The sequence below is a fragment of the Myotis yumanensis genome, unplaced genomic scaffold, assembly GCF_028538775.1.
Source record: "Myotis yumanensis isolate MYYU_CA2020_CCGP unplaced genomic scaffold, mMyoYum1.0.hap1 SCAF_3, whole genome shotgun sequence".
Classification (NCBI taxonomy): Eukaryota; Metazoa; Chordata; class Mammalia; order Chiroptera; family Vespertilionidae; genus Myotis; species Myotis yumanensis.
Genome location: NW_027223754.1, coordinates 23,180,752 through 23,198,479, shown reverse-complemented (window position 1 = coordinate 23,198,479; position 17,728 = coordinate 23,180,752). Strand labels below are relative to the sequence as shown.

Below are 17,728 nucleotides of genomic sequence, written 5' to 3'. Positions count from 1 at the left end.
CCTGACCAAGAGCCGAATGGTTGAAGGATGGAGAGAGAGGCCAGGCCTACGAGGGAGAATAATAACTCTAGAAACCCCAGCCGTTCATTTATTTCACAAATATGTGTGTTCCTGCTTTTTATTTAGTTTTAAACTTACTCATTTATTCAATAAGTATCTATTGAATAGTTACTCTTTGGTCAGTCAATAAATATTTCTCGAGCTCCTACTATGTGAATGATGCTGTGTTGGTCGCTATTCTTTCACCTGCTGGTCAAATAGAGAAATAACTTAGAGACTCTGCTTAATTGTAGGGAGAAGGGAGTTAGTTACCTTGTTCAGTATCCGAGATTCCACAACCGTATGAGTTTAGGCAGGGTGAGGATGAGCTAACAGGCCCTACCATTCACGTACATAGTGACTTCTATTCGTGGGACACTTTTGGTGCACTGACATCTGTTATTTTATTTAATTTGATTCTCATGACAACCTTGTGAAGGAGTCCCAACCAACTGGGGGTAATATGTAAATAAAGTCTTGATTTTTTTTTTTTCAGATGCATGACTCGAACAAAATTAAAGAGTTCATAAGTAGGGGACCAGAATGGAGGTGTCTTTCATACCTACTGTGACATACCTCTTACCCTACCAGTCGTCCCCAACCTGGCACCACGGGAGCTGTAGAAAACATACCGACTCTTTGCTCCTTCCTGGGACAGTCCGCTTCCTCCATCTGAGCAGGTCCAAGAATTTTGTATTTTTCGGAAGTTCCCCAAAGGACTCATGTCCATTAGAGAACCAGCAGATTACACATCACTCTGTGGTAGGATCCAGGGCAAAGGACGTGTTAGTCACTTTCCCTTCGGTTCCATAGAATACTGGAGTGTGTTCTGGGTGGGCTCTGATTAACTTCCAAACCAACACCGCCCAACTCCCCCACTCACTCTTCGCTTCCGAATCATGAACCGCAGGCTGGAGGCCATGAATGGCGCTGCAGAATTTACAGGACCCCGCTTCCCAGGGAGCACAAAACCTAACCACTGTGGCTGGGGAAATGAGATGGAAGGGAAGGGTCGACCTTCGCGTGAATAAAAAATTTGCATTTATTCGCTGTATGCCAGGCCCTCAATCCTCAACTCTACATGGAAAGTACTATTATCCTCCTTTTACAAATGAGAAACAGAGATGTAGAGCAAGGAAATTATATCCCCCCCCAAGCACACAGTCAGACTCCCAAGCCCCAAACTGCTACTCTGTCCAGTGCCTGAAATTCGGGCGCCCTCCCGGGCGATGCTCGGAAGGAGGGGCCGGCGCGCACTCCGATGCTGACCGGACTGCAGGAGAGGAGTGGCCGAGCGGGCCGCTCCGCCAACTCCCCCTTCTCCCGGCCGCGGCTCGGGAACTACAAAGCCCAGCAGGCAGCTGCAGGGGAGGGGAGGGGAGGGGAGGGGAGGGGAGGGGGTGGGACCAGCGCGGGTGGGAGTGAGAGAGCAGCCTCGCGCCTCGCCGGCGCACAGCGCTCGGAGCGCTCCTGCGGGCACTGGGACGGCGCCTCCAGCCGCGGCGGCGAGCGGGAGCCCGGACTCGGGTGCAGCCGCAGCGCGCGAGGAGACCGGCTGGTGCCCGGCGCTGGGCGGCGACGCCGGGACAGGACCGAGCCTCCGCTTAGCGCATTGCGGCGACCTCGCCGGGCCCGGCCGTGAGCGCGCGCCGCCGCGGGAAAGCCGCGGAGACTGAGCACTTTTCTCGGGTCCGAGGGGCGCCCCGCGGGGCGCACGGTGCCAGGACCGCAGCCGGGCACGCCGCGGCGCCGGGGCCCCTCTCGGAGATGGAGCCCGGGCTGCCCGAAGCGTGAGGCGCCGCCGCCGGGTCTGCAGAGGGGGCCACAGGGTCTGGAGACCCCGGGCGCGGACGGAGCCCTCCCCCAGCCCCGCCTCCGGGGCACCCGCTTCTGCTCCATTGTTCCCGCCCGGACTGGAGGCACCGGGCGCCGGGCGCCGCCGGGAGTCGAGAGCCGGCCGCGGGGCTGTCGCGGCCCCGCCAGGAGCCCGGGGGCGGCGGCCGGAGCGGGGGACGCGGGCGCCCGCCCGCCCGATCGAGCCACGGCGGACTCTCCAGAGGCGGAACCGCAGCGCCGAGTGAGGTAGGAGTCGCGGCGCCCCCAGATCCGGGGCGGGCTTGGCATCCCCCGCGCCCCCCGCGCCCGAGCCTCCGGGCTGCGCGCTGCCCCTGCCGCCGGCGGCTCGAGTCCGGCGCCTCCCTCCGCGGGCTGCCCGCCCCCTCCACCCCGGCTCCCTCTCCAGCGCTCGGCGCCCCCCTTTTGTCTCCCCTCCCTTCCCTCCGCTCGCGTCGCCTTCTGCGCCCCCTGCCCGCGCCCGTCCCGCCGCCCAACTTTTCCGCCAACTCGCGCTGGGAGCTGGCGAGGCGGCGGCGGCGGCTCCTGGGTGAGTCGGGGAGGGTCGGCCGGGACGAAGGCGGCGGCGGCCCTCGACGTCCTCGGACTGGGGAGGAGGGTGGGAGTGGGCAGCGAGGGTGTGTGTGTGTGTGTGTGTGTGTTTGCGCTCCACTTCTCTTCTCAGTCCACTCACGGGGACTCACCCCAATTCCGCAGGTAGCTTTGAATGGAACGTTAAAAATCCGAGGCATTTCTAAGTCCTTGATCACCTCGGGAAAGTCTCGGGCAGGGGTTAGGGATGGGGTGGATGGGGCGGGGGTGGCGGGGGGAGGGCAAGAAGGAGGAAAGATGTGCTGGGCTAAGTTAGCTTCTCTCCGAAGTGGTTTTGAGTCCTGTGTCGTCACCAAATGGCCGAATGTGCTTTTTCGGAGCGAGAAAGGAACTCCCTTTCCCAGAGGGGCTTATCTTCCACTTAGCCCTTCTCCGAAAGGGTCAGGAGTTTGGGGAAGGGGCGGGCGCCCAGCGGGTGTGTGAAGCCCTCCGCTGGGGCCTGGGGGAGGGGAACGTTCTGTTCCAATCTGCTTCTAGGAGGTGGGGGAGGGGACGAGGGTTTCGTCCGGTGCGGTCCATTCGGCCGCGATGCTTGTTGCTCCTCCGGCCCAGACCCTCCTGCCTCCCCCGCTCCCCCCGTCGTGTTTGGGGCTGGGGAAGAAGGGCTAGTAGAACCCTCCTTTGCGGAGGAATTTATTGACGCTGTAGATTGAGCTCATTTAGCACATCGCCTGTGAAGGCAGCCAGACCTTTGGGAGAGGGGGTGCAGCCTGCTTCTCCTCTCCGGGCCCAGGAGCGATGAGCCCGTTTAAAACTTTCTGCGGTGTCTTTCTCCCCCAACATGCCCCCCCCCCCATTTTCCAGATGTAGCAGCCGCATCTGGGGATTTCACCCCACACGGGTACACCGCAGCCACGTTATTAACATCCTTCTTCCCTTTCCCCTCCCCCCAATTAAAACTGCCCTTTCCACCTCCCTCTTTAAAATTTCTTAAGACTTGGAGATGGGGCGTTGGGATTTGGGGAGCAAAAGAAGTTACCCTGGATCCCAAGCTGTTTAGGATCTGATGGTGCTTTACAGATTGTGCGGAAAAGAAGCATCCATCGTAGAACATGGGGCCAAGGTTTTAGGGGGTGGCACTTGCAAACGGTTCATCTGCTGGCGGGGGACTTTCGGTCATGGGTCGCCCCTGAACTGGCCCTGACGGAAGTTTCTGGAACTGAAGTATTGCTTCTTGTCCCTTCAGTTGCAGCTGGGGCGGCAGGAGCATCTGACCCTGTCGGGCGGTGGCGTCCCTGCGGGTCCCTTTTCCATCCCCCTGGGAGCAAGGCCCCCCGTGCAGTGGCTGGGGGTGTTGGGGAGGGGCTGTAGGTGCTGCTGCCAGAGGTGTTTTAAAGGAGTTATTTGGGCTGCAGCCCTGGAAACTAAAGTGGGACATTTTACCATTTAAATAACAGCCTCGGTTTTGTAAGCGGGGGCTGGATTGTTAAAGGTGTGTGTGTGTGTGTGTGTGTTGTAATGTCCTTTGAGGTAGGAAAGCATCTTGTGGTCCAGAGTTGCGGGAGGGTGGGGAGAGTTGTTGGTCTCGCTCACCCTCTCCTTTCCAGTCTCTTTCAAATTGAAAACACTTCTCTGGTTTCTCCTTTGGGCGGTAGTTTTGGAGGCTGTAATGAAATCGCACTTTCTCTAGACATGGTAATTAAGGTGACTGTTTCCTCCGCAGATGTGCCCTGCCCTTTGCACCTCCGGACCAGTGCTTTTTTTGGAATGCCATCTAAATTGTAGAACCTTAGCCTTGAGACTGTGGAGCAGAAAGTGGCCATTTTCTCCCCTTGGCCCAGGCGCACAGTTTCCTCTCTGAGGCTTGTTGAAAAGCTAAGTAGGAGGACCCCATGGGACATGCCTCGGATCTGGTTAATTACCCCCAAGCCTGGGTCATCTCCTTTCCTTTCAGTGACTGAGATGGAGAGGGAGAGCCGTTGCCCAAGGAGGCTGTCCTGGTGGCCTGCTTATCTAATGGCTTGTTTACATATCTCCCCACACCCCCCACTTGGTTGGGAGAAGTTCCAGGGCTGCTGCTGACCCCAAAGGAGCACAGGGTGTTGGGGATGAGGAGGCTGCTGGGGCCTGGCTCCAGCTGGGATGGTTGCATTCTGACTGCATCAGTGACCGGCTCCTTGAACTATTTGTTGCATTTACTCTTCTTAGTCATAGCTGAGTGTCAGCTTTTTATTGGGGGCCGTCCGGGTGGAGAGCCACTGGACACGTGTGCTTTCACTGCCTGTTCTTTTCATGCTCGTAGAAATGCTCATCTTGGAGGCATTTTTCACAAATGGGATTTGGGCCGGAGTGGGCACTACTTCTTCTGTTGGTTCTCCAGAAGACAGTCCTGGGTGCCTCTCGATCTTTGCCTCTGGCCACGGAGGATGTTAGGTTAGGCACCCTTAGAATGGTAAGGGAAGCAAAAGGCAAAGGGAGAACTAGAGAAGGGGCCTCACAGCTGCTATTGTTCCACCCCTCCGGAGGGAGAGGATTAGAGTAAGTACCTCCAGGCACCGTAAGCCTGGGCTGGCTTTCTTCCTGGGGGACTGCCGAGGGCAGGGAGGTTGAGTTGAGCCTTGAGTAGGCTGAGTCCAGCCATGGAGTCCAAGGCAAAGCCATGGGTTTTGGCTTTGAGTTGTATGCTTTTTTTGTTTGTTTTGGATGTTGACCTGAAACAAGACTCCTTAAAATAGGCGGTTTGCTCCTGTGAGAGTGGGGTTTTAGCAGCCAGCTCCTCTGAACGCTTTCTTCTTGCCTCCATTTTTTAATCTCTTTCATCAAAATGGCTGTTAGTTAAGAGCTTCCTTGGAAAGTTGGAGCCTGTTGCTGATGCAGGAAAGGGCGGTAGAGAGAATTGATTCATAGGTCTTATTCACATCACCCGAGTTTAATTTCCTCTTGGGAAATTTGTCTTGCATTTGTTTTCCCAAGAGCTTTGTAAAAGGTCTGAAAGCGCCAGGGACTGGTGGGAGTCCAGATGTAGAGCTTTAGAGAAGATTCTGGTGCTTCCAGAGAGGATTAAATGCCAGATTCAGGGTAGGATGTTTGCCTCCCACCCCCGCACCCCCCTTAAACAGAAATTTACCTTAAACAGAAATCCTCTCCTTACCACCATTCCCCCTTGCAATTAAAGGAACTATGTTTAGTCCCCAAGTAAATAGCCCTCACCTGGGCGAACAACTCCCAGAGTATGGTGGTGGTCCACTAGTCCATCCTGTCTTCAATAGCAAGGTTTCCTAGTTTATATCCCTCACTCCCAAGGACCTTTGTTGTTAATCCTCACCTGAGGGTATTTTTTTCCATTGATTTTTAGAGAGAGTGGAAGGGACGGGGAGAAACACAGAGAGAGAAACATTGATGTAAGGGAGACACAGTGATAAGTTGCCTCCCACACGCACCCTGACCAGGGCCGGGGATCGAGCCTGCAACCGAGGTATATGCCCTTGACGAGGAATCAAGCCTGAGACCCTTCAGTCCAGGGGCTAACGCCCTCACCACTGAACAAACCGGCCAGGGCCCCAAGGACATTTAGATACTTTTTTACAGGAACTCAAAAATTTAAAATTCGTGTTTCCCTTGGACCAACTAAAATTCCACAAGCTGAGCTGCATAACTTTTTTCAGATGTTTAATGAGTATTTGCTCTGCCACTCTCAACAGTGAGCAGAAAATGCTCACTTTTGGGAAAGGCAACCATTCTGCTAAGAAGTAAGTCTTATTCCCGTCTAAAGGAATTAATGTTGTGGTGTTACTTCCTCAAGTCTGAGGAATTGAGAGGTTTACAAAACATCCCAGTTGGTGTATTTTGAGCTTGGCTGGCTAACAAGGAGTACTTGACTGTTGCTTTTCTCTGGCATTCTCAACCTCTTTTCTGCAAGAGTATCTATATCCGTCTCTTTTCAATCAGGCTTTCTTTCTTTTATTCATTTATTCATCCAGTTAATAAATGTGTCGGCATCTGCTGTGTACATGTTAGATGCTAAGGGTATTAACAAAGGCTGGTCAGGTCCAGACCCTGCTCTTAAGGAGCTTGCGGTCTCATGGTGCTTTTTGGAAATTCAGAGGGATGAGACCCTCCGCTGGAAGGCCCAAGAAAGAGTTGTAGCTTTTTGAGATGGGGCTCAGAATGTGAAAGCTAGGCTCATGGGAGATGGAGGAAAAGGCAAAGAAACACTTGGGCAGGGTATGGAGGTTGCCTAGAGCTGTACTGTCCCATAGAAATAAAACATAAGCTACTTGTAATCTTAGATTTTCTAATAGCCAAGTTAGAAATTAAGTAAAAAGAAACAGGCAGAATTAATTTTTTTTTTATTTTTATGTATTTTATTGATTTTTCACAGAGAGGAATGGAGAGGGACAGAGAGTCAGAAACATCGATGAGAGAGAAACATCGACCAGCTGCCTCCTGCACACCTCCTACTGGGGATGTGCCCGCAACCAAGGTACATGCCCTTGACCGGAATCGAACCTGGGACCCTTCAGTCCGCAGGCCAACGCTCTATCCACTGAGCCAAACCGGTTAGGGCAGAATTAATTTTTTATTAATTAATTTGTTTAGCTTTTGATAATATACTTAGTTTAGCCCAATATAGCCAAAATATTATAATTTAAACATGTAATCAATATAAAAATTATTGAGATACTTTACTTTTTTTCTATACCAAGTTTTCTTTTCATTTCTAGCACACCCCAGTTCCCACTAGCCATGTTTCAGTTGCTCAGTAGCCACAAGTGGCTGGTGGCCATCAGATGGGACAGCTAGGTTTAGACTCTTAAACTTTAGAGTATGGGGCTTGAAGATGGCTAGTGAGAAATAGCTTTGTGTAAAGGTAGGAAGTTTGTACTACTGCTGCCAATTACCAAAATATCCCGAGAGTGCATTCTAGGAGTGACTCCAAGCACAGTGTTTATAATTCTTTACATTTGGTTAGAACTTCAGAGAGGAGAGAGCAGGTACTTTCACCCACGCTGCCCATTTGATCCTCATCACCTGTGATGTAGGCAAGGCAAATATTTTAGCCCCCATCCAACAAGTGGGAAACTGAGGCTCAGAACGGTTCAGTGACTCTCTCAGGGTGGCAGGGTCATAAATAGAAGGGCAGTAATTAGTTACTTTTTCCAGAGTAAAAAGAAAAAGCCTTGAACTCATAAGCTAGTTTTCCTTACATTCTTTTTTTTAAAATATATTTTATTGATTTTTTACAGAGAGGAAGGGAGAGGGATAGAGAGTTAGAAACATCATGAGAGAGAAACATCTATCAGCTGCCTCTTGCACACCCCCTACCGGGGATGTGCCTGCAACCAAGGTACATGCCCTTGGCCGGAATCGAACCTGGGACCATTCAGTCTGCAGGCCAACGCTCTATCCACTGAGCCAAACTGGTTAGGGCTAGTTTTCCTTACATTCTTTTTGGACAAGGAGATCTGATGGTCATACAATCTTTACTCTTAGAATGCAAGAGAAATGCAAGGTCATATATTCTAGCCCAGCCGTGGACAAACTACGGCCCTCGGGCCGGATCCGGCCCATTTGAAATGAATAAAACTAAAAAAAAAAAGACGGTACCCTTTTATGTAATGATGTTTACTTTGAATTTATATTAGTTCACACAAACACTCCATCCATGCTTTTGTTCTGGCCCTCCGGTCCAGTTTAAGAACCCATTGTGGCCCTCGAGTCAAAAAGTTTGTCCACCCCTGTTCTAGCCCCTGCTTTCTCACCAGCCTCTATCTCATTTTACATTGAATTAGTACATAGAGAAGAGAGAGCAGGTACTGTCACCTGTACTGCCCATTTGATCCTCATAACCAACTGTGGTTTAGGCAAGACAAATAGTTCAGCCCCTCCAACAAGTGGGAAAACTGAGATGTATGTGTATGTGTGTCCCCTCCCCCCCTTCGCTAGTGAGGAACTCTGCACCCAGGCAGAGTTGGCGGCCAGTCCCAGGAGACCTGACATATGGGAGAGACTGATCGTGGAGCCAGCTGTAAGGTCTCTGAGGAAGCTGCTGTGTACACCTTCACATCTGTCCAGCAGTGAAGGAAGGAGACTGTTTCTAAGGGATTTTAATAATTCACTAATTGGTAGAATGAGCAGAAGGTGGGATGAAGGGGAAGGTGGCAGTACCTAGGGTCCCAGGCAGTGTGTGGATTAATGCTTTGCCTCACTGTTTAATGCAATGGGATGTGTGCCCATGTACCTTCTCATTCCAGGAGTTGGTGCCAGACAGAAACTGAGTTTCCTTAACATCCTTTGTTTTACAGATGTGGGATTTGAGGCCCAGAGGGGAAGCAGAAGAAGAGACTTTTGTAGGGAAGCTGCCAGATTAGTTTGAAGTACAGTGAATGCACAGCTGAAAGAGGACAGCCTACAGCCAACCCACACATGTGAGGAGGTGGCAGGCTTTTCAGGGGACAGAGTGGTCAGGTGGTGGTGAAAACTGACTGTCTGCTACGTTTGAAAACAAGTTTAATCATCTCAAGATGATACCACGCTTTCCCACTGGATACTAAAAATCCATTGATGGTTCCTGGGGACTTAGGTTCTAGTTGGGTGTACCTTTTTGGGTGATAGGCCTGCATCACTTTGGTGTATCTTTGGGAGGTAATGAGATGTGGAAGTGGTTTAGGGATGTCCTCTGGCAAGCATCCCCTCTATCCCAGACCAGGGATCATGCCCCATCCTATGTCCTAGATGGCACATCTGTGAACTGTTTCCAAGGGTCTTTCAACCAATGGAATTGAAAATCAAGGCTCTCTCATTTCCAGAGTTACCTGGGATCTGTTCTTACCTACTTGGTTTCTCCGTGCACAGGGATACTCTGGAGAAAATGAGTTTGCATCAGATAGAGCCAGATATGACCAACCTCTAATTTGCTTCTGCCCCACCTTGTTCTCCAGCATCTGAAAACCTGGGTGATGAAAGTTTTGGTGCTGTTGCTTACCAGCTGCACGTCCTTGGGCAAAATACTTAACCTCTTTGAGTCTCAGTTTCCCCATGGCTAAAAGGGAATAATAATTCCTACCCCCCATAAGTTTATAGTGAAGAAGCAAGGAAGTTGTTTTTTGTTTGTTTGTTTTCTTATTGATTTCAGAGAGGAAGGGAGAGGGAGAGATAGAAACATCAATGGTGAGAGAGAATCATTAATTGGCTGCCTTCTGCATGTCCCCCACTGGGGATTGAGCCAGAAACCCAGGCATGTGCCCTTGACTGGAATCGAACCTGAGACCCTTCAGTCTGCAAGCTGATGCTCTATCCCAGTGATGGCGAATCTATGACACATGTGTCAGAGGTGACACGTGAACTCATTTTTTTGGTTGATATTTTTTTTGTTGTTAAATGGCATTTAAATATATAAATAAATATCAAAAATATAAGTCTTTGTTTTACTATGGTTGCAAATATCAAACAATTTCTATATGTGACACGGCACCAGAGTTAAGTTAGGGTTTTTCAAAATGCTGACACGCCGAGCTCTAAAGGTTCGCCATCACTGCTCTCTCCACTGAGCAAAACCGACTAGGGCTGAAGTTTTATACTTACAGATTTTACCTAGTACATGCTTGACATGTAGTGGGTGTTCAGTAAACATTTGTTCCGATCTCTCTCTTCTGGTCCCTTTCCTAAATTTAGAAAAATAAAAATGTTCACTACTCCTTTGATTTGAAATCATTAAGAAATTTAGGAAAGCCTTCGGAGGGAGGTGGTGGTAGTGTATTTGTACTCCCACTGGCAAGTACACGTGAACGAAGCCAAGAATCCGGGGGGTTTCTGCCAGCCGAGACTGACTCACTCACAGGGGCCCCGTCTGGCTGAGAGGAGGCAGGGCTGAAGCACCACATTAGGGCATGTTCCGGGGAAGTGGATTCTCTGAATAACTTGGATGGTTCCCTAGAGTATCTAGGACAAAAGCCACCTGGAAGATGGAGATGGTCACCCCGATATAGCCCAAACAGTGCCCAGAAAGTCTTATCACTCGGTAAATGTTTAGCAGCAACAATCCCTTGTTCCTTAAGACCCTGAGGGGTTGTCTTAAATTTTACCACTACAGACCTGAGGAAGGTAAAGGGCTGTAGACTATGCTTTTAACCAGGGCTGACATGAGCAAGAGCCCTTTGACTCTTCAGCACAACCCTTTGTTTCCCACTTCTGGTTTCATTTCTATCAGATACCAGCTGTCACCTTTCAGCATCAGGGAAGAGAACTGGACTCTAAGGCTCTTTTTAAGGAGTTGGCGAGAGTTGTGTTCTCTCCCTGAGGGAAGCTGATAGAACCTGAGATCCCTGCGATGCGTATAGTTCTCAAGACAAAAAGCACCTTGGAGATCATTTTTTTTTCCAGCTTCCTCGTCACATAGGTCGAGAGACGGTCAGTATCTTACTTGGCTCCCATTTCCTAGTCCTTGCCTTAATATTTTCTCTCTCTCAGAGAGAGAGAGAGAGAGAGAGAGAGAGAGAGAGAGAGAGAGTGAGTTATGGATGTGAGAGCCGAACATCAATTGGCTGCCTCCTGCACGCCCCCTACAGGCCAGGCTCTTCATCTCTCTTTACCCTCACCAAACCCTTTGTTTTGCCCTGGAGGGAGTGAAGTCTTAGACCAAAGTCATCAGCATACTGAAGGCTCCAGCATACTCTGAGATGCCATTGCCCATGAAGCGGCAGACCTGTTTGGGATTTTCATAAAGTCATTTGCTTTCCCAGCACAAGTGATCTTGGTGCTTATGCCTTAGAGAACTTCATGACGATTTTCTCAGCAAAGCTTGTACACAGTCCACACTCAATAAATAATTGTAGAACTGGATGAAAACACTCCTTTCTCTGAGTAAGGCCTTTAACCTTGAACTCTGCATTGGGGCAGACCACAGTTCTTTGTGCTTCAAGGAGTAAGTTATTACTTCAAGCACCCTGTGGACAGGGTGACTGTGTGCCTGCTTTACCTTCTTTTGCTCCTTGCTCTCCCCCCCACCAATGCAGACCCTCCTAACTTTTTGTTGTTGTTTTTTTTTCTTTTCTCAGAGTCAGCTTGAAAAGGAGGTTCAAGCTCAGGGCGGAGTCTCCATGGAGGTGTGGAGCCTTGTCACCAACCTCTAACTGCAGAACTGGGATGTGGAGCTGGAAGTGCCTCCTCTTCTGGGCTGTGCTGGTCACAGCCACACTCTGCACTGCCAGGCCAGCCCCGACCTTGCCTGAACAAGGTAAGGTGCTGGCTGAGGGTCAGCCCGGACTTCCGGCCCTCAGAAACAGGGCAGGCTGGGACAGAGGTGATGTGTTTGGAGGTGATGTGGAAGGCTCATCCCCGGTGGAGCAAAGGGATCTTTTCCTGTAGGAAAGACTCCCAGGATACCTGGGCTGGTTCGGGCCTCATTATAAACATAACCAACCTCACCAAAAGTTGGGTCATGAAGGCTGGTGACATCATTTGTCAGAGGTGACATGCTCTAGGTGGTTTTATGCTTTTCTCTTCTGAAAAAAGAACTCTTGATTGGGATCCAAGAGCCAGCTCTCTAACTTAGACCATTAATGAAATGGGGTTGGGTGATGCAATGGGGAGTGAATGACCTATGAATTTGGGGTTAGAACTTACATCAGGCTACAGGGGATGTTGAGGGATGTGGGAGCTTGATAAAGACCCCTGGCTTCTAAAATTGTCCCAAAGACACATCTTCTGTGAGGGTTGGCAGCTATGGCCATGGGCTTGCCATTTACCTTTCTTGACCACATCTCACAGGCCCTGTTTGGAGGTTGGCTGAGGGTATGTGCTGTTGGAGAGATTTGGGAGAGATTGAGAACCAGGGAGCATAATGGGGCCTGGGAGCCAGGAGAGATCTACAGCTTGTTGGAAATGCAGAGAGCTTATTATATTAGTAATGGGAAGGACTTGCCCTGCTGCTCATGGGATTTGCTGGAGTTATAAAAATACTTCATGGAGATTACAGGTACAACATACCTGGGGACTTTCATGGATCTCTAAGAATTAATATTTGAGCTTTTCTGCAGCCAAAGGGTGTGTGGCTTGTGATTCAGTGGCTGATTACATAAATAGAGAAGGTTGGCAGGCGGTGGATAAAAGGCTCAGTGTGCCCATGGCATGGTGACTGCATTTAAAGGGGTTGTCAGTCTCAGCTGTCAGGACCTATTTGAATCATAAATGATGAGTGAGGATATTTGTCCACTTGCGTAGTGATGGGGAAGGAGGAGGGAAGGGTGCATGAGACTTTCTAGAGTGTGCACTGGCTGGAGCAGGCAGATTAATGTTGCATTCAGTAACAGAACTAAAGACAAGACCTGAGCTAGCACATGACAAAGACCCAAAGCAGGAGAGACCTTCTCCACCATCTGGTAGTGGGGAGATACCAGTAAGTACAGAGATTATCTAAATACAAGGTAGACCATGTTTAAACCACACAGTGGAGTTACAACAAAATGCAGAGGACGAGGGAAGCAGAGAACATTTGAGATGGGTCCAGAGGGATGGGAAGGGGTTTAGAAGAGGGAACTGATAGGCATTCCAGGTGGGACAGCATGAGTGACAGTTCTGAGGCAGGATGTATAAGGTGTACAGAGAATGATTTACCTGATAAGTAGGTAGATAGTCGTGGGAAGTAACACCCAGAAAAATTAGATTGAGTTATGAGCATATGGAAGGCCTTAATGCCTTGCTAGACTTAAGTGGTAGATACTGGGAATCTTGAAAAGTTTTACACTTTGAGAAAACTAACCTGGTAGCTGAATTTGGATGGATGGGAAGAAGAAGATGGACTTGTTTGAATTCTGCTTCACCACTGAATAGCTTCATTACTTGCTTTGACAAATTAGTCAAACACACTAAGCCTTGGTTTGCTCATCTTTTTTTTAATCTTATTTATTGATTTTTAAAGAGACACATTGATTTGTTGTCCACTTATTTATGCATTCATCTATTGATTCTTGTATGTGCCCTGACCAGGGATTGAACCCACAACCTTGGTGTTTTGGGACCACATGCTAACCAACTCAGCCAGGACAGTTTGCTCATCTTTAGCATGGGGACAACAATAAAGGATTAAGTGAGCTAATCCAGACAAAGCACCTACATGTAAAATGTTAGGAGCTCCGGAAAGAGAGTTAGAAGTTTGTTTTTAATGTTTAGCTAAATGAAGTGAGGGTATAAACTAGGTTGGGGGCCCTGAGGTTGTAAGGTAAGGAAACAATACCGGCGACACTATAGAAATAGAATCTATGGGTTGGTTTAAGTAGGTTGGATGGCAACTCCGGTAACTAGAGACACAGACAAGGTGAGGTGAGGGGAGTAAGTTAGGTGGGGAGGTTTGTGAGGAGTAGAGATGATTTGGATCTGCCACAGTGAAGATGGTGATAAGAGAGTCCAAAAGCAAGGAGGGCTTGGATGAGGTGTGCGAATGTGAGTTTATGATGGACCCTAAAGTACTTTTAAACAAAAAAACCCCACCTTTCTCTAAGAAACTCTTTTGCAGCCCCAAAATGGAGGGTAGCCTGGGCCCTTATAAGCAGAAAGGGGGTGTCTAAGGGTACAAGCATTGGAATTTTAGGGTGGTGGTAGAAGTGGTGGAGGGGTAATGAAGCTGCTGGCTGTGGGTCCAACAGGGAAAGGAAGCCGGGGCAGTGATGGAGGATGGAGCCAGAGTGCTGGAGGTCCTGATGAGGACAAAGTGCAGGCCCCTGAACAGGAAGGAGGGAACAGGAGAGGTGAGGGGGCATTCGGAGGCTGTGCAGCAGTAAAGAGCTAAGTCAGATGGCCACTTAAAGAAATCAACTTGATTGAGGTATAATTTACATTCTGTAAAATAGACCATTTTAACTGTATAGTTCGATGTATTTTGATAAACGTAGCTACCAGCCCCATCAAGATATGGAACATTTTCATCCCCCTCAAAGCTTCCCTCAGGCCCCTTTGTAGCACAGACCCCTGGCAACCACTAATCCACTTCCTTTTTTTTCGTTTTCTTTTTTAAAATATATTTTTATTGATTTCAGAGATTAAGGGAGAGAGAGATAGAAACATCAGTAATGAAAGGGAATCATTGATCAGCTGTCTCCTGCACAACCCCTCCTGGAGATCGAGCCCAAAACCCCGGTATGTGCCCCGACTGGGAATTGAACCCTGACCTCCTGGTTCATAGGTCAATGCTCAACCACTGAACCACACCGGCTGAGCCTGGTCCACTTTCTGTCACTACAGCTTACCTTTGCCTCTTCTAGAATCATATATAATGGAATTATATGGTGAATGTGTATTCATTCACCTGTTGATGGTCCTTTAGGTCAGCGGTCGCCAACCTTTCGGACCTCACAGACCACCAGTGGTCCACAGACTACTGGTTGGCAACCGCTGCTTTAGGTTATTAACAGTTTTGGCTATTATTACTAAAATTCCTGTGAACATTTGTGTACAAGTCTTTGTGTGAGCATAAGTTTTCTCTGGGCTGCCTTGGTTTTGATTTTGGCTCTACTTCTTCCTGACTGTTGGCTCTAGGGAAAGTTCTTCTTTGCACCTCAATAACTTATATTGATAATAAACATCTACTCCTAACGTCATAGTGAATATGAAGTGAAACTGTATACAAAGCTCCTAGAACAATAAACGGCAATTGTGGGTACCATTTCCTGGGACCCCTCCCCCAAGGAGACAGCCCATGATGAGGGGCTTGTGTCATGGGTGGACTTGGAATGCCTGAGGACACAGAAGTAGAAGTCCACTGGACCTGGAGAACAGTTCCCTGTTTGATTGCATAAGTCCCTCTCCTAGTGCAGCCCTTTCACATAACTTATCCCTCTTGAGCTTTGTGATAACAGGACACATGCCCCATCGTCTTCGGAGAACTGTTGCGAAGTCACAAGGGACAGTCTATCTTCATGCTTTGTAAACTATAAGGTATCTCACAAATAAATGTAAAAATATTGTTATGTAATCTTGGCCCTGCTGATTGCTAAATAATAATCCTGCTGTTGTCCTCAGAAAAAGAGTGTAATCTGTGTGTAAAAAGTTTGTGCAAAGGTTTAAAGCAAACGACCCAAAACCTTGCTCACACTGAGAGCTTTTCCTCTTTAGAAAGGCTTTGCTGTGAGTGTGAATGTGTGTGTGTGTGTGTGTGTGTTGAAAACCCCTCCCCCAGTCTGCAAATGCTCCTGAGGGAGTGGGGAGGGCCTGGAGTTTCTGGCTGTCTTTGGAAAGTTGATTTAATAAGGGTTCCAGGAAAACCAGCCTCCCTCCCTCCCTCTCCTTTTTCTTCTCAGGTTTAGGAACTTAAAGAGACTCAGCTTGTTTCAGATCAGGCTTTGAGGGCGGGGCGTTGTGTGGATAGACTAAAGCTGGGTCATGGGTAGAACACCTCTTTAAAAAGATAAACACCAACTTGAAAAACATTCTGAGCTTGAGGAGGGTCGTGTTTGTGTCTTTTTCTCTTTTTTAGAGTAAGACTTGGGGAAAAGCAAGTAAAACGTTTGCAAGGTCACTTCTTGCAATTGGGAATGGGGGTCCTGCCCCCTTTTCTGCATAACGTGGTTAAATACCCCAGACGCTGTGGTTGAGGGGACAGTATGAGACGATGCAGTCTCAAAACACTTGCCTACATGCTTGGAAATCTGCAACTAATAAGCAATTTAATGGGCAGGGGTTTACAGCTCCTCCCACCTCTCCAGATTTGAAGGAGTCTGGTGGCCGGTTGAAGGGGGAGAGGTTACACTTAATGGAAAAGCTGCAGTTTCCAATTCTGGCTGCAAGCCCCCTGGATGCCGTGCGCTACAAAGCAAGGCTTTGTCTTTGTGTTCCACAGAAACCTGTGACCATGGGGGAGAGGCTGCAAGTGGTACCAGAGACATGGCTCCAGCCTCAAGTTTATGCCCTGGCCACCTCAAGCAACCCCCTCCCCACGGGTCCCACGGCTGCCTGTGGCCCAAAGGGATATTCATTTCAGCCTATCTGCAGAGGAGCCTTCAAATAGGTGCTTGAGGCTATCCCACTACCAGCCTCCGGCAGGCGCTGATCCCGCTGGCTGCATGCAGCCCATTGGTGTGGCTCGTGGACCAGTGTCCAGTGGCTGCCCTGGGACACATGCAGGAACACTCCTCCACCCCACCGCACCCCAATATAATTTCTTCTTGCGAAAAGAACCTGTTTACTTCTGATTCACACACTGTGTGTATGGGAGGAGTTTCTTCACCCTCTGCCAAAAGACAAGTGGAATTACATGGAGCAAAAGGTGATGGTGGCTGACCCACTTGAGAACAAGGACGGTGGATTCAGGACTGTAGAAATCTGCAGGGTGCTGAGTGTCCAGGTTTTCCCAGAGGATCTGCTCTGTTCCACATTCTTCTCCCCAGAGAGGGGTGTCTGGAGTGCTTGTGAAAGAGTGTGTTTGCAAGTGTTTTGCTGAGCTGAGCAGGGTGGGGGCAGGGAGGCCAGCGCTCAGCATGTGAGAGAATGTGAGGGAGGAGTGCTTGACCAGGCCGGCGAGTGCAGCAAAGCCACTCCAGAGCTGTGTTCTTGGCTCTCGCTTCTGCATTGCTACACCATTAGCTCCACTGATTTTCCACTCTGGCTTTGCCAGCCAGCTCCCCGAAGTCTGGGAGGAGGAATTTCTCAGGGAAGAACAAATGGCTGTCCAGAGCCCTTGCCTTTGGTGGGGGAGGGGAGGGAGCCCAAACAAAGAATCAGGCCAGGATTCTGTCACCCGGATTCTGTGACTACCTGGAGTCTGGAGTGGCAGACGGGAACCTGAGAGTGTCCTCCTTTTGGCATGGCCCTAGCACAAAGGTGGGTCATCAGGGCTCGGCCAGGGTGCTTGCTCCTGGTCTGGCAGAAGCAGTGAATGACGGCTTGTGTCTGGGTTGCTGACGGATGGCCTTGGGAGAAGTGAGTCCTAGGGAGTCATTATCCCGGGAGGGCGAGGTCCAGGGTCAGAGAGCCTGACCAGCAGCAGCTGTGCCCTGTTTTTACAGTGCCCGGTTCCTCTGGGGCCACTGGGGACTCCAGCTCACCCTGTAGACACCACCTTTGCCTCTTCCTTCCTTCCCCGAAGCCTGGAAATGAGACAACTGTTTCCCTGCTGACTGGGGAAAGTCCAGCTGCTCTGAAGCTCCTGGCCTTCCCCAGTCCAGCTGCCCAGGCCTCCCTGTCCATTCTGGAGTCTGATTGTGCAAACATTCTCTTCTCTCTACCTCCTACCTTCCATGCCAGGCCCCAAGTGATTGAGCTGAAAGTTAACTGCTCTACCTGGGTTCCTAAGGACCTGGAGTAAATCCCAAAC

At 49.6% G+C, this 17,728-nt stretch overlaps 1 protein-coding gene across 7 annotated transcripts in view; it reads left to right on the top strand.

The window, feature by feature from the left end:
• The first annotated feature begins 1,705 nt into the window (after positions 1–1,705).
• The window catches only part of FGFR1 (fibroblast growth factor receptor 1), a 49,271-nt gene continuing 33,248 nt past the window's right edge, over positions 1,706–17,728 (top strand). For 5 of the 7 annotated variants that reach the window (XM_070408424.1, XM_070408423.1, XM_070408422.1 and 2 more), the window contains exon 1: positions 11,488–11,659. In XM_070408424.1, coding sequence (XP_070264525.1) covers positions 11,569–11,659 — 91 coding nt within the window. In that variant the 5' untranslated portion in view covers positions 11,488–11,568. Of the gene's footprint in view, positions 2,122–11,480; positions 11,660–17,728 lie in introns of those variants that run through there. The other 2 variants (XM_070408421.1, XM_070408420.1) reach the window with 1 other exon arrangement.